At 36.3% G+C, this 16,368-nt stretch overlaps 1 protein-coding gene across 8 annotated transcripts in view; it reads left to right on the forward strand.

The window, feature by feature from the left end:
* Positions 1 to 16,368, forward strand: part of FAF1 (Fas associated factor 1) — a 487,383-nt gene that overhangs the window by 338,439 nt on the left and 132,576 nt on the right. For all 8 annotated transcript variants that reach the window (XM_089922958.1, XM_089923008.1, XM_089922966.1 and 5 more), the window contains one exon: positions 7,607 to 7,702. In XM_089922958.1, the coding sequence (XP_089779084.1) occupies positions 7,607 to 7,702 (96 nt within the window). The remainder of the gene's footprint in view (positions 1 to 7,606; positions 7,703 to 16,368) is intronic.

Raw genomic sequence — 16,368 nt, forward strand, 5'->3', positions numbered from 1 at the left:
ATTAAATGTTTAAGATAACAATAATAAATTGATTATATGTTAATATAAATAGCATTTCTTTTATGGAAAGTAATTGTATTTTCCAAAAAATAAAATTAGTGAGTAGAGTGATGTTTTACACTTTTACATATCTCCTTAACGTCCGGCTTAATTGAAGACAATTTGTATTCTCATATCTTCTGAATTCAGCCTGTTCTGATATGTTGTTTTTGTTGACGTATATGAAGAAACTCTATCCTCACACTGACCTGTAGTTGGAAAAGGGAGGAGTATTTTAATAGTCTTTTCAGATAATTGTGCATATTCTTCTTTGATACTAAACTGACAAGTGATAGTTTTCTAAAGGCTGGTTTCAATGTGGAATCTGGAGCCATATCAATGTACTTTTTGTACTTTGTTACAGCAATATCCCTTGGTCTGTCTTGCACTTTGAGTAGATCCTTTATCCATACCTGATTTTACAACATCATGAATTCATTGTTATTTGGAGAGTATTGGTCCTCTGAGTTATACAGATTTTCTAATGTTGAAAGATTTCATTATATAATATCAAAAAATCACTTCTGCTAATATCACCACTGATCTCATTAGAAAAGTCTTTAAGCATTAGGGAGCAATTGAGTCCATGGTGGCTGATGATTTTCCAAAATTTTAATTTTTAATTTTGAAAACTCAAATTTTGTCATTGGCAATTAATACTTCCAGACTTGTGCCTTGAAATAACAAGCTTGCTTCATTCATTTTGGAGGAGAATCCTGTCAGATACCTAAATCTGAATAACCATAGTTCATCTGCCAGTCATTTAAGTAATAATAGTGTTCCATGGAAAAAGTAGCTGGTTCAGAACACAACTCAATTATACAAGTGCTTTTCCCTCAGCACAACCTTAATTCTCTGCTGTGCAGTGTGAGTGCTTTATGCATACTTCCCAGTTGTCACATAGAATATTAAAAGGCATGTGCTCAAGAGTCAACTTTAATTAAAAGTAATAATTTTTGCCCATTCAACAGCGACATTCTTAAGTGAAATTGGCATTTTTACAGTGAGTACATGGCACTGGAGACTTTAACACAATATGGTGTCACTACTTTGGTTTGTGCTAAGGCACCAGCAGTTTTGCCCACCATTGCTTTTTTACCATCAGTGTAAAAAACATAGTGAAAAAGTCAAATACTATATAAGTATTTATTTAGAAAATTATTTTGACTTTGTGGGACCCCTAAAAGGTTCTTAAGAACCTTGTGTTTGTAGACCACACTTTGAGAATCATTGGCATAATGTCTTCCTAAGAAAATACTAAATACTTTCTATAAGAAGAAAAGAAAGAACTTCAAGTAGATTTTAAGAGTATTCACTAACTGTTGGAATATCTACTGTGTGGCAAATGTATTCTTCTTTAAGCCATTCTCACAGAAAGCCTGTTAGGAGAGGTAATATTATCCATTTTTATAGGTGAAGAAACTGAGCTTTGAGATGTAAAATATTGATTGGAGTAAATAGTAGAACAGTGACTAGCAGAAGTGAATTTGAACTCAGGAACTCTGACTTTAAAAGTTCTTGCTTTCAATAGAATTAGAAGACAAGCCACAAACTAGGGGAAAACATCTACAAAAGATACATTTGATAAGGGACTGTTATCCAAAATATACAAAGGAATCTTAAAACTCAACAAGAAAACAAACAATTCAGTTAAAATATGGGCCAAAGACCTTAGGAGACACCTCACCAGAGAATATCCACAAATGACAAAAAAAATAGGAAAAGATGCTAAACCACATGTCATCAGGAAATGCAAATTAAAATAACAGTGATATACCACTACACACTTATTAGAATGGCCAAAATCCAGCACACTGACAACAGCAAATGCTGGTGAGGATGTAGAGCAACAGGAACTCTCATTTGTTGCTGGGGGGAATGCAAAATGGTACAGCCACTTAGAAGACAGCTTGGCAGTTTCTTACAAAAATGAATATACTCTTACCATATGATCTAGCAGTTGTGCTCCTTGGTATTCACCCAATGGAGTCGAAAACGTATGTCCACACAAAAACCTATACACAGATGTTTATAGAAGCTTTATTCATAATTGCCATAACCTGGAAGCAACCTTGATGTCCTTCAGTAGGTGAATGTAGAAATAAACTGGTACATCCAGACAATGGGATATTATTCCTCACTAAAAAGAAATGAGCTCTCAATTCATGAAAAGACATAGATGAACTTTAAATACGTATTATTAATTCAAAAGGTTCATGCTACATTCACCTGTCTCCTGTTATTAAATAGAAAGAGTTGCTTTTAACAATCCACAAGAATTTTTTAAGTGCCTGCATTTTCCTCAGATTATTTATTAACACTGCAGATTTACTTGATTTTGGTCATTTTTCTTCAAGTCTAATTTTTTTTTAAATAAATTTATCTATTTATTTATTTATTTTGGGCTGTGTTGGGTCTTTGTTGCTGCACGTGGGCTTTCTCTAGTTGCAGCGAGTGGAGGCTACTCTTTGTTGCAGTGTGCGGGCTTCTCACTGCGGTGGCTTCTCTTGTTGCGGAGCACAGGCTCTAGGCACGCAGGCTTCAGTAGTTGTGGCACGTGGGCTCAGTAGTTGTGGCTGCGGGCTCTAGAGCTCAGGCTCAGTAGTTGTGGTGCACAGGCTTAGTTGCTCCGCGGCATGTGGGATCTTCCCGGGCCAGGGCTCGAACCCATGTCCCCTGAATTGGCAGGCGGATTCTTAACCACTGCACCACCAGGGAAGCCCTCTTCAAGTCTAATTTAAAAACAAATTTGACATCCTTATGGTACTGAGTCCAAGCTCATACTGCTCACCACATGACAGGCCAATAAATCGAGTTGTTGAGGTAAGGAATAGTGACTTTATTTGGAAAGCCAGCAGACCGAGAAGATGGTGTACTAGTGTCCCAAAGAACCATCTTACCTGAGTTAGAATTCAGGCTTCTTTTATACTAAAAGGGGAAGGGTGTTGTTGGTTGTTGCAAACTTCTTAGTGCCGGAATCCTTTGTTCTTGCAGCTGTCCACATAGATAGGTCCAGCCACAGTGTTTCTGTAAACCTCCAACAAGACAAATGTTATTTTCTGTTCTACAGCTTTTTATCTGTATATGAATGGAAAAGTTTTACACCTTTGAAGGTCAGAGCCTTGAGAATGGGCTATCATGTATATTTTCAGGCTATAGGCAACATTCCTAACTTGTAGAAAAAGCAGTTAGAATACAGAGGTTAAAGTAAAAGAAACAGATCCAATATGGGGTCACATTTGTTCTTCCCTGTTACACTTTCAGTCATCAGCTGACAAGAAGAATCAGCTTGAATTCTTGCCTACAGTGGCTATCATGCTTAAAAATGTGGTCTTATTTTTAAAATGTAAATACTGTAAAATCGCTTATTTTTGTAAAGAGGAGTTTGTTGAACAGTTTAAAATATATAAGCTTTTTGTGTTAATGTAGTAGAATATATTCTTGTCAAATTAGTTCATTAATTTAGCATTATTTTGAATCAGTGTTATGTTCTCACTGGTCATTTTATCCCAAGCCACAAGTACTCATTCACAGAATAACAAAAAGCATTTGTTGAGCATCTACTGTGGGCTAGGCATTGTTCTTAATGCTTTACACATATTAGCTCAGGCTTATCCCAACCCTGTGAGAAAGTGCTGGTCTAATACTATCTCTATTATGTATCATTAGGGCAGCGATGGTTTTTTTGTTTTTTATTTGTTTAGTTTCATCTGTCTTATAGGTGTATATTCATCATCTTCCCAAGACATTTTCCAAAATATCTTTTAAAGGCTTATTTATAAGGACTTCCAACACTTGCAGTTGTGAGATTATACCTCTAAGAATAATCATGAAATTGGTGTTAAATATCCTTGTCTCCTTTATTAACCAGTTCTGACAGATGAGCTCTGTAAGCCCCTGAAGCATCATTGACAGGAGAGGGGAAGGGTTATTTCAGGCTAATTTGTTTTTCCCAAACAGTCTATTGTAGTTAAAATTAAAGTATTTGAGGGGGCACTCTGTAATATGAGAAACTTTGTAAACACAAATATAAGGCAGCGTTTTCGGAGAAAGAATTTTAGCTAAGACCTAATCTTATATTTTGGTATTTTAGGTATATAAGTGTCTTATGGAATTTCTTTGATTCTGTGTCTCTCCTACAATTTATATTTTTTAGGTTTTATAATACTCATATCCGATTTTCATGTACATTAGAGCCATTTATTTTAATCTCAGAGATATTTTTCTTTTTTCACTCAACTGTAGGGATTGTTAACAATTTTCTTAATGATAAGCTTAGGAGAGAACTAGACAGGCCCCGTTCTTGCCCTCATAGAACCTTCTACAGTGTTAAGCTAGACTTACAGGTTTTTTTGTCCTCTCCACTTTTCAGTTACAAATATTATCTGTATTCTTATTCATTACATAGCCAAGATCTGTGTTTATTTCCAGTATAATTTCAAGCTTAAATTTATGGTATTCGCTCAAATAGGGATCATTGTTCTTTATATAGAAAGCCTTTATTGAGTATTTCTGTTCCTAGAGATTACCAGTTTACAAACTTTTCCACCCCACCAATGTGTTTAAGTATGCAAGTTCAAGTAGTTAATGAAAGAATATAACTCACAGTGTTACTTTCTGGGGAAAAACTGCTTTAACCTAGTACAGTGAAGGACTGTGACTCATTTCAAAATCTATTTTCAACTCTTTATTTAGTTTTTTTCTGGCTATATTAGACTTAATTCTTTGACTTCCCATCATGGCAGATGCAGAGATTCAAAATGGGTTCAAAAATTCAATATAAGATAAAGTCAAGATTCCTTTATTTTACTGTTTAATTCTACATACTTGCCACGCACCTAGGGGTATAATCTTCTGGATACTTAAGGATTGGGAGAGGTTAGTGAAAAAGTAGTTTAAAGCAATCTTGTGATTGAAAGATTACCATTATATAGAGGTTAATTAACTAATATGATGTATGTAAATCTAAATGTAAATTTTCAACTATAAAGTCAAACAAACCTGCAAATTTCTAGTCAAACAAACCTAGAAATTTCTTTTTCTAATTTCTTGCAAAATAAATACTCCAATGATAATAATATTGGTTATTTACAATTACATAACCATTTGATTTCACATACATTATCTTATTGGATCTTCATACCAACTCTGTGAGAGAAATAGAACAATTGTAATACACCATTTTCTAAGTAAGAAAACTGGAGTACAGAAATTCTAAGTGATTTTACCCATTGTCGTTGAGTGCTTTAGCCAGCCGGGAACCTCCGCCTTCTGACTTCACATCTGTTACAGCTTTGGTCATGAGTCCCAGCAAACCTTTACTGTAGCCCTAACTTCTTGAAATCACTCTCTAAGTAACTATTGTCCCTTCCAAGGGGTCCCCAGCTCTACTGAGACTGTGATATAATCCCAGCTTGACTCATTTGTATTCCTTTTTCTGTCTCTGTTCCTATGTGTATCTCTTGTCTCCCCGACTGTTCCCTTAAAACAGACACTATGCCTTATATTTAATCAATGCCAGGCACATAGAAATTCTTGACCCTTTAATTTCCTCAGTGTAGAGTGAGGCCTACTTGTTCAGCTATAGACTAAGGAGAAAGTGCTGGCCACTGTCCTCCTATCTTCAGGAATTTTAGTAGCTATGGGGAAGGTTAATATTGATAACTGTGGAGACAAGCCCATTAAAGAGCCAGCCCATTTGTAGTACCATGTACTTTTAGTGAGCGCCTTCCTCCAGCTCCTCCTAAAATATGTCCTCTTTTAATTTACGATTGCTCTGTATGCAAAGGTAGTGACAGTGGAAGTTAATCACCATTCCTCTTCGCCAGGTCCTAAAAATAATGACCATTGGAGTGATAACAGCTCTTCTGCCTATTTCAGTATAGTTTCAAAGCCATCTTTTCTTATTTTATTCTTTTTAACCCTTTCAAAAGTCCATTGAGGTAGTTAGGGCAGGAATTACTCACCTCAATTAATAGAAGAGGGAACTCTAGCTTAGAACAGAGAAATGACTTTTCCAAGATCAGGAAGCTAGGTGGTACTTAAATTGAGATTTTTCTGGCTCTTCCAGTTCTCTTTCCATTACACTACACTGCTTCTGATTGTCAGTGACATTTACCATCATTACTATTTCATTACCAGAGGATTTCAGAGTGAGCGAGGAGAACTTTTTTCAAATGAAAAAATGAAGGCAGCGTGTCTTGAAATTTTGCCTGTGCTTCTTATCCAGCTTAGCTTTGCTTTTATTTGTACTGAAATGAAATAAATTGAGCTAATTGTGACAATTATTTTGATGGATATAATTGAGTAGAAATGACAGTCATTGCAGTTTTGCTTTTATTTATTTATTTTATTAATCAGGCCTTCTAGCATTTGTAAAGTACAATGCCAAAATATCTAGGTGCAAAAGCAAACAAACAAAAACCTCTGATGAGACTAAAGGAAAGATAACAATAAAAAAACACATGATTTTTATCTGTATAATCTATATGACAGCACATACCATACACGATTGAAAATACCTGGATATTTAGGTGACATTTGCATTTTCCATTCCAGTATTTGTCTTCAGATAATTAGCCTAATTATAACACGTTTGAATTGTAGTTAGGACTGACCCATTATTGTGTCTGGTCCCTATGAATTTACAGATATTTGGGTTTCCTCATATACCAGTTTAATTCACACCTCCCCCAAAGTTACAATGAATGCTTTCAGTGTGCTAGTGGATACCCTATTTTATTTCTAATAAGAATAAAAGGAACTTCACTGTATATCATCAGTACATTAAATGTGTGTCATTTTACTAACACCAAAGAAAAATACCGTCCTTTGGCTATTTAATATTGTTTTAATTTCTTTTATGCAGACAAAAGTGACATGCATTCATACTTTCCTAAATTTAATTTAAATCTCAAAATAGTTATTTAATATCAGACCCAAAATAAAATTCAATAGAAATAAATATATATTACTTTCATTGTTTTGGCTAAATTTGGTTAGCGTTTTAGATCATAATGGTAATAAAACTGAATGTCTGTGTGCCAGGGACTGTGCTAGGAGCTTTACATATATTATAGACTCATCGGCTATAATGATCTGAAATTGTGGATTAATATTGATTAGAGCATAAATGACATTGTTACCATGTATAGAAATGTGTTTGTTTTTTTTAAATGCCTTCGACAAACACTCTTCCAAGTACCCTTCAAAATAGATTTATAAAGTACTGCCCTGGGAATTGGGAAATAGAGGTGTTATTCTACTAATCAGAAAAGTAACAGACATGCTGGGGTGGGGAGGTGTATATGATTAGCTTTACTTTAGGCTTGTTACAGTTTCCTGGAGCTCCAGTCTATTGTCTAATGAAAAATAGCCTTGCTGTTGTAACATCCGTATATGTAAAAATTTTCAAATTTTCAAAGCCTTCCTTTGAATGTAATGCCTAGGCTACTAGAGTGAACTTTCTAATCTTGCTTCAGAAATAATAGAAAATACCTGAAAAGTAAAATTTTTGGTGAAATATGACTTCATTTTGTTTACAAATGATGGATTCTACTTTTTGCAGATGTGTCTTGCTGAATCAGGGCTTTCATATCCGTGCCATCGACTTACAGTGGGAAGAAGATCTTCACCTGCACAGACCCGGGAGCAATCCGAAGAGGTAAGCCTGTTTGCTTGCTTTTCATTGAACAGAAGGCCTATCCTCCACTCACATGCCCACTTCCTATTCTTTTTTATCTGCCACAGCAGTGAATAGATAAAGTTAATGTAGCGTGAATAAAGTCTCAGTAAATTCTTAAAGGCAGAAACTTTCCATGCGAGATTATTGCTAATGTGCTCCTTCTTGTTCTGTAAGTTTCATGTTTCAAACAGACAGAATTTGGGTGGATTGGTTGAAATAATTTTTACTTAAAACTGTCAGGTTAACAAAGGAATTTTCTTTGCTGCTGACCATATAGTTGAGTACATTTATTAGGATTCATCCTGAAGTTCCTTTAACTCATTGAGTTGGAGCACCTTCTATGAGCCAGGCATTGTCCTCAATACTAGGGGACAAAGATGAATAACAATGTACCTATATCAAGGTGCTCAGTCAAAGGTGATAAATTAGTAAACCAATAATAATGACATAGTGTAATAAATGCAGCGATGGCAGTGCATACAGGGTGCTGTAGAAACAGAGGGGCAAGGAGATTGAACATGTTTCTGTATGTGATATGCCTGCATGTGTCTTTGTGGGTCTGAACTATATTAAAAGACAGTATCTTTTCCTTGGCTACAATAGCACTGTGTCCAACCATGACTTTGGTTATAAGGGAATGGGAAAGAGAGCCTGGACATTACAGTTTAAATGTTTTAAAAGTATTTATTAAGCTGCTACTCTGTACTAGGAAAAATCATCATCATGACTTAAAAAGTGCATGCAACAGAGGTCATAAATAAATAGTACAAAAAACTTTATTTATACCAGTGTTTTTTAGGCTAGTACCTGATCCAAGTATTCAAAAGCTTGAGCTTGTCCAGTAAAACCTTTTCCCACTTACATTCTATGCAAAATATGGTTGCAAAATATTTATTTAAACTTATATATTTTAGACATTCATTATGGAAGCTGCCACAGGACTTCTGCAGCCATCCTCTGAATATGTACTTATATCGCTTAAATATGTGAAAGAGAAAAGGGACTGCATAAGTGAAGTTCTAGTCTATGATCATCCTGTGAAAATGATAATTTGCTACTCGGTTTTTGGAAATCCACAAAGAAGGGAGGTTTTCTCCCTACTACAAATACTACTGTACTGTTTCCTTCGAGACTCTAAAAATGATAATTTCCTTTAAAGAGCCGACACTGTATTTTCCAGCACTTTATCTCACTAATTCCTTATGAAAGGAAAAATGATAGGGTTTCATTGCTTGGCAGAAGTTGCCAGAAATAATTTATTGAAATATTTCCTTCTAGTGCTTGAGTATATTTTTAATGACTAAAGTACGTTATGCGTCAACTCTTTAATGGATAAATCTACTAACATTAAAAGGGAGCCAACTAGCTCCACCCAAAATTCTTACTTATTCTATGCTCTGAGAGATGACAGTTAACTGTTTCACTTCATTTTATTTCCTTTTTTCACCCTCACCATTATATGTGTTATATGGGCAATCCCTTCAGTGGAAAGAAGTCAATGCCATATATTGAGGACTAGCGTTTTTGAGGCTGGCATACACTTTAGATTAATTATGGAAGAAGGTAGAATAGGGTTAGGGAGCTTTGCAAAACTAAAACAGCCACCCTTGGGAATATCTTTAAATCTGATTATCTGGGATGAGTCCATTATTTTTCCTTCCCTGGCTAACTGTAAATACCACTTCCTCCAGGGGACTGGTGAGAAATGGGAAAGAAGCTGTGACTTGGTTTTTATGTTGTCATAGAATTATAAAACTGGAAGGGATTTTTTAATTTGATTTACACTCTCCCATCCATTCCTCCCTCATTCATTTAAACATTTTTCTAATGTCTTCTACATGCCAAACATTAGGATCACAGTCTGTGTGCTAAAGAAGCTCACTCAAAATGTATCTGTGTTTTATCTCCAATGGCAGGGTTCTGTCCTCATGAGGCAACCAGTTCCATTGTTGAGCATCTCTGTCTGTTGATATCAACCTTATATTAAATTGGAAGCTGTGACCTTGTAGCTTCCACCCAGTGGTTCTGCTTCTTTCTTCTGGTTTTAACCCTTCTCTTATATGACTTCGTGTATTTCAAGATAATTACCATTTTGCCATTGACTATCTTCAGCCTTGAGTTAAGAAGAAGATACTTGAGACCAGCAGTTAAATTCAGGTTTTGAATTTTATGCATTGTAGTTATGTGTTCTTTAACTGGGGGAATTTTGTTTCTTACATCTTCCTTCTAGCCCTGCAAATACATTTTCCTTATGACAATTTAATATTTTCTCTTTTCTTCCCATCCTCCCCTTGCTCCTAAGCCCCCTTTCAATGACCTTCCCATATTTCTGGGTACGTAGCTAGGTACCTATCTCTCCGCATCACGGATGCTTGGGTGGAACAGTATAGGGGCCCCCTGGACCCAGGTTCCTTAGGAGTCGTCCAATCCTCAGTTGATAGTGGAGGAGCAGGAGGGGTATTCCAAGAATAACAAAAAAAGGAATTTAAAATATAGTTGATGTTAAAACTATTGATTTATATTTTCAGTTACAGAGATGTCTATTGAATACTTACTATGTGCTAGTCAAATGAATATAAACTGAAAATTTCGTATTATATAACTAATGAGAAAAGTGAGATAAGCATAAGATACTAGGGGAGCACATGTATGGGGGAAGGGTTCTATAACCTTCAAGAATGTTTTTAGGCAAAAGACTTGTCTGCCTCATCTACCTCCGTAGCCCTAACACCTAGTAAAGTGCCTGAGGGGCTTCCCTGGTGGCGCAGTGTTTAATAATACACCTGCCAATGCAGGGGACACGGGTTCAAGCCCTGGCCTGGGAAGATCCCACATGCCGCGGAGCAGCTAAGCCCGTGCGCCACAACTACTGAGCCTGCGCTCTAGAGCCTGCGAGCCACAACTACTGGGCCCGCGTGCCACAACTACTGAAGCCCACGTGCCTAGAGCCCATGCTCTACAACAAAAGAAGCCACCACAATGAGAAGCCCATGCACCACAAAGAAGAGTAGCCCCCGCTCACCACGACTAGAGAAAGTCCTCGTGCAGCAACGAAGACCCAGTGTAGCCAAAAATAAAATAAATGAAATAAATAAATTTATAAAAAGCAAAATAAAATAAAATAAAGTGCCTGGTATATACCAGCCATAGAATAAATAACTGTGAATGAATATTTTTTAAAAAGAAGAAGGAGCAGGGGGAGGAGGGAACTACAGCAGTTGACATCCAAATCGAATTAAAAGAATGAGTCACAGTCAGACAAATGAAGAAACATGGAAATAGTATTCCATTCAGAGGAAATAGCATGATATAATGTAGTATATGGGGCGACATGAGTGCAGTTTGTTCATGCAAAATAAAGTGGGAGGGGACTTCCCTGGCGGTCCAGTGGTTAAGACTTCGCCTTCCAATGCAGGGGGTGCAGGTTCAGTCCCTGGTCAGAGAGTTAAGATCCCACATGCCCTGGGCCAAAAAACCAAAACATTAAAAAAAAAAAACAGAAGCAATATTGCAACAAATTCAATAAAGACTTAAAAAAAAAAGAACTTTGTAAAAATAATAAAAATAAAGTGCAAGACAAAGATAAAAGATGAGACAATGGTGAGTAGGTCTTGTATGTCAAGTTGGGAACTTGAACTCTGGGCAGGCACAGAAGGCTTTTAAGTGGGGAATGATTTTTTTTATTTTCCCAAATGGACATTTTAGAGAAAAGCACTTTGCTATGCAGAGGCTAGATGTAAAGGAAGCAAGACTGGAGACAGAGAAATCAGATATGAATCTATTGTGCTAGTACAGGCAGAAGATAATGAGACCCTCAACTAGAACATCACTAGTTAAAAAAAGAGAGAAGGAAGTGGATCAGGATATATTTTGGAGGGAAAATCAGTAGGATTGGTGACTGATAGGATCTGTGGGAGAAGTAAGAGGGAGGAGATAAGGATACGTAGGTTTTGGCTTAAATGACAGAAAAGATTCAATCAGTAGTCATTCAATAAATTCTGATTACATACCTACTGTACACCTGACATTGGCATAAGTGCTGGGAATATGGCTGTGGAAAAAGCCTTTCTGTAAAGTCTGTACAGTCTTTCTGTAAAGGAGCTTGTACCTATCAAAATGAAATTGAATGCAGATAGTTGCCAAAAATCTGTGTTTCAGTTTTTAAAACTTGTTGAGACAAATATTTAACTTGTTTGCCTATGGGTACAATGCCACATACTCACCACAGGCAGACAAGCTAAATAATAACCCAGTTCCTCCTGAGCATCTCCATCTGAATGTCCACTACAGATTCACTCTGTATAAAACTGAACTTACCATGTCTCCCCCAAAACCCATCTCCTCACCCTTATTAATGCTCATTGTCAACCCAAGACAAAAACTGTTTATTCCAGTCATAGAGGGACCTGCTATTCTTTGAAACTGTCCCAACTGATCTGATATATCAAGATTTTTATGGTCCTTTCCTTTTTGACTGTTCAAATTAGAATATTTTTATGTCAGCATCAAATTTTTTACCCTAATTTGTTAGTTGAGGTGTTTGCTATTAGAGTTTATGTTCTGCCCATTATCTTGATCCTACCCCCACTAGCCTCTCCCACAACATGGGAGGGCTAAGGGCTCTCTCTTGCATTTTTATCCTCTCCCTCTCTATTGTTTCCTTCTCTTCATCTTAAGAATATGTTCAGATCTTCTCATCCTAAATATATATATATATATATATATATATATATATATATATATATTCCTTCAAACTTAGCTCCCCTTCAAGCGTTAGCTCATCTGTTCTTTTTTTCACAGCCAAGCTTCTTAGAGTAATCTGTACCGGCTGACTCTATTTCTTCATTGTCTATTTACTTAACTCACTACAACGTGGCTTCTTTCTACGGAGTGACTAAAATTGAATTTAACTTTTAGAGACAGATAATAGTTTTGGGGAGATCGGCTAAGATGGCGGAGTAGAAAGACCCTGAGCTCACCTTCTCTCACAAGCACACCAGAATCACAACTATTTGCAGAATAACCATCGATGAAGAAGACTAGAACCTACCAGAAAAAATCTCCTCCAACTAAAGACATAAAGAAGAAACTACAATGAGATGGGTAGGAGGGGCAGACTCATGATATAGCCAAGTCCCATAGTCCCAGGTGGGCAACTCACAAACTGGAGAATAATTACATTGCAGAGGTTCTCCCACAGGAGTAAGTTCTGAGCCCCACGATGAGCTCTGCAGCCCAGGGGTCCTGGTGTGTGTGTGTGTACACACACACACACACACACACACAATGGAATACTACTCAGCCATAAAAAGGAATGGAATTTTACCATTTGCAGTAGCATGGATGGCCTTGGAAGGTATTATGCTAAATGGAATAACACAGAGAGACAAATACTATATGATATCACTTATGTGTGGAATCTAAAAAATACAACAAACTACTGAATATAACAAAAAAGAAGCAGACTCACAGATATAGAGAACAAGCTAGGGGTTACCAGTGGGGAGAGGGAAGGGAGGGCCAAGACAGAGGTAGGGGATTAAGAGGTACAAACTACTATGTATAAAATAAGCTACAAGGATATATTATACAGCACAGGGAATATAGGCAATATTTTATAATAACTATAAATAGAATATAACCTTTAAAAGTTGTGAACCACTATGTTGTACACCTGTAACATATAATATTGTACATCAACTATACTTCAGTAAAAAGAAGTATGGGACAGGAGAAAATAGTTTTTATAAAATACCATGCTATGCCACCTTTTTTCACTTTCACAGCCAACTCTGTGGGTCAATATGTCACCTTCTACAGTGGTGATGCAATGATGCTTGCCCAGAGTCATACAGAGAATGGCGAAGTATTCAACACTAGGTCTTTTTTTTTTTTTTTAACACTAGGTCTTTTGATTATAAATCCAGGTTTCTTTGTTGTGCTGTGTTGTTTTTTTTTTGTCATAGTGCCATAACTGTCTCTTTCTTAATTCATATCCTACTGGATCTGTTTACATTGCTTGTCTCCACTGAGATTTTCTCACACCTTACTTCTCAGATTCTTTCTCTTAATTGCCTTTCTAATCTTTGACAGTTATCTTTCCATCCCTTTTACTGTTTCTCCACCAGTTGAAATATATATTCTGTAAACTTTTATCCTTATCACTGTTCTTCCTTTAATTTTTAACTGAATGATCTTATTCATTTCTGTAGCCTCTACTATTATTTATCTGCTGATTATTTCGAAATCTAAATCTTTTCTGGGTCTCTTTGTTGAGCTCCTAAAAAGATTTTTTTTTCCAGTTGCCTACTAGATGTTTTTACCTGGATGCCCTACAGCTTCCTCAAATGTATTCTATCTGAGAACTGGCCTCAGTATTCTTCCTCACCAAACCTGACCTTCCCTACCACTCAGTCACCCAAACTAGAAATTTTTGTTTCATATGCCTCTTTCATTTTTTTCATCCTCAAATCTAATTGGTCAACAATCCCTATCAGTTCTACTGAAGTATATTTTAAGTCTGTCCCTTCATTGAATTCCCACTACTACTAAAGTATAGGCTCTCAAATTCTTTCACTTGGAACATTGAAATAAGTATCCCTTCTCATGTCTTCAAGTCTAATCTGCCATATGCTGCCAAACCACTGCAAACACACGCGCATGCGTGCACATGCACACGCAGATACACACACACACACACACACACACACACACACCAGAATTGTTCCCTTGAACAGTCCTCCGCCTAAAAACCTTTAGTGATTTCCCTATTGCCATCAGAGTAAAGTCCAAATACCTTAGTGTACCAATTTAAGGACTACTACAATCTAGTTTCATGAAAACTTTCTAGCCTTATAGCCAGTCCACATTCCTCTTCCATACATAGAGCTGATGATTCAGTTTGTTTTTTGAAATTCTTTATTGATTTTTTAAATATCCAGTTTCTTGCTTGTGTTTTTTCTCTGCCTAGAGTACAACTCCCTCCCCACCAATGTTCTATTACATACACTCCACAACACATATCTTTTTTAAAGATATGGGTTAAATATTAGCACTTGCGTCAGGCCTTGCACAGTCTTCTAAAGTAATTAATCACTCTTTCCTTTATTCTCCAATAGTCTTTGCTTATACTTTTATTGTATCTCTTAACACACTGGAAAAGACATATTTGCAACTAAATATAGCTTCCTTTAAAATGGGAATTTCTTGAAATTTGGAACCATGTTTTCTCTCTGTATCCCAAGCTTTTAACCTGGTTCTTTGACATAGTAAGTAGTTGGTGAAAGAAATATCAGCTTCAATTATAAGCTTGTCTTATGCATGTATGAGTTCTAAATTTTTGTCTCAAGCAGTTTGGTTATCACCTTTTCTAAGAAGTTTGCCCTGATTCCTCCCACTCCCAGTAATTTAGGTGCTCTCCTCTGAACCTACCTGTCATAACACTTATTGTTAGGTATTATAATTATCTATATATATATATTATATTGTATTCCTTGAGAGAACATACACTGTATATCTTTCACTCAAGTCCAGGCAATGTAGCATTTAGTAGGGTTTATGAATGTATGCTAAATGATAAAGGGAATAAATGAATGCAATAGAGAGCCAAAATGGAATCACTAATTCTTTTACCTTTTTAAAAATTTTTGAATAAATAGCTTCCCTGGTTTCAAAGAATTTTAGAGCAACCATGACTGAACCAAGAGATTGTCTATTCTCATCAGCAAACATTAATGAAAAAAGATTGTTTATCTCATTTTTTAGAAAAAGATTTTCCTAACCTGTTAGATGGCTGATAAGAAAGAGATTGGGAGTTCCTTATACATAATTAAGTAGCTCATTCTTGCAGATACTTCAATAATTCATATTCAAAATATACTTTTTTCAACAAAATCGGCTTTTTAGATACCTCCCTTTGAAGATGTTGTTGTTGTAGGATTTTGTTTTCTGGGATCTTAAGAGAGTTGGGAATTCTGTACTTTGTGAAGTACAGAATGCATTACATAGGCACAAAATTAAAATCACTGTCCTAGTCCTCTTATTATGGAAAGGGGCTATTATTTGACTGAAAGCTGGATTAGAAGAAAGAGGATACATGTGGGCGAGTAAGGTAAAAGCAATGAGAAAAAAAAGATGATATATAGAACAGTTCCTTTCTTTTTCATCCCTGTGTCCTCCAAACCTCCTTCTTAATCTAATACCTCTTTAAGGGAGGGTGAGTACTAGGCAAGACTAAGTGAAGGCTGAGGTGATAGCCTAGCTGACAGAAGATGTGAGAAAGTTTGTCATACTGGACTTTTGTTTCTTTCCACTTGCCTGCAAACCTGGCTAAGTACCCTAAAGGAATGTGTAGTGTACCTTTTAGATCCTGAGCCTTTACCCATTTAAGAATTCAAGGGAAGTTCATGCTCCAGATATTTGCCTACCTGAAACAGATGGAATTCAAGTACAGTTATAGTCCTAGTAAATGTGTTATTTTGAAGGGGAGGCTCCTTCACTGTTTTGAAATGAGAAAGGGTTTTGAATTTTTATGCTGTTGAATTGCTGAAATCAAGAGGAGGTCTTGGCTCTATAAAGCAAAACACTGAAGTAGCATTAGGAGTACAAGTAGAACCAAGGCTCCTGTGAGAAATAGTGGTATAGTC

Source organism: Delphinapterus leucas, chromosome 1 (genome assembly GCF_059928025.1).
Source record: "Delphinapterus leucas isolate spDelLeu-1000000601 "Yukka" chromosome 1, BTC_Dleu_Yukka2, whole genome shotgun sequence".
Classification (NCBI taxonomy): Eukaryota; Metazoa; Chordata; class Mammalia; order Artiodactyla; family Monodontidae; genus Delphinapterus; species Delphinapterus leucas.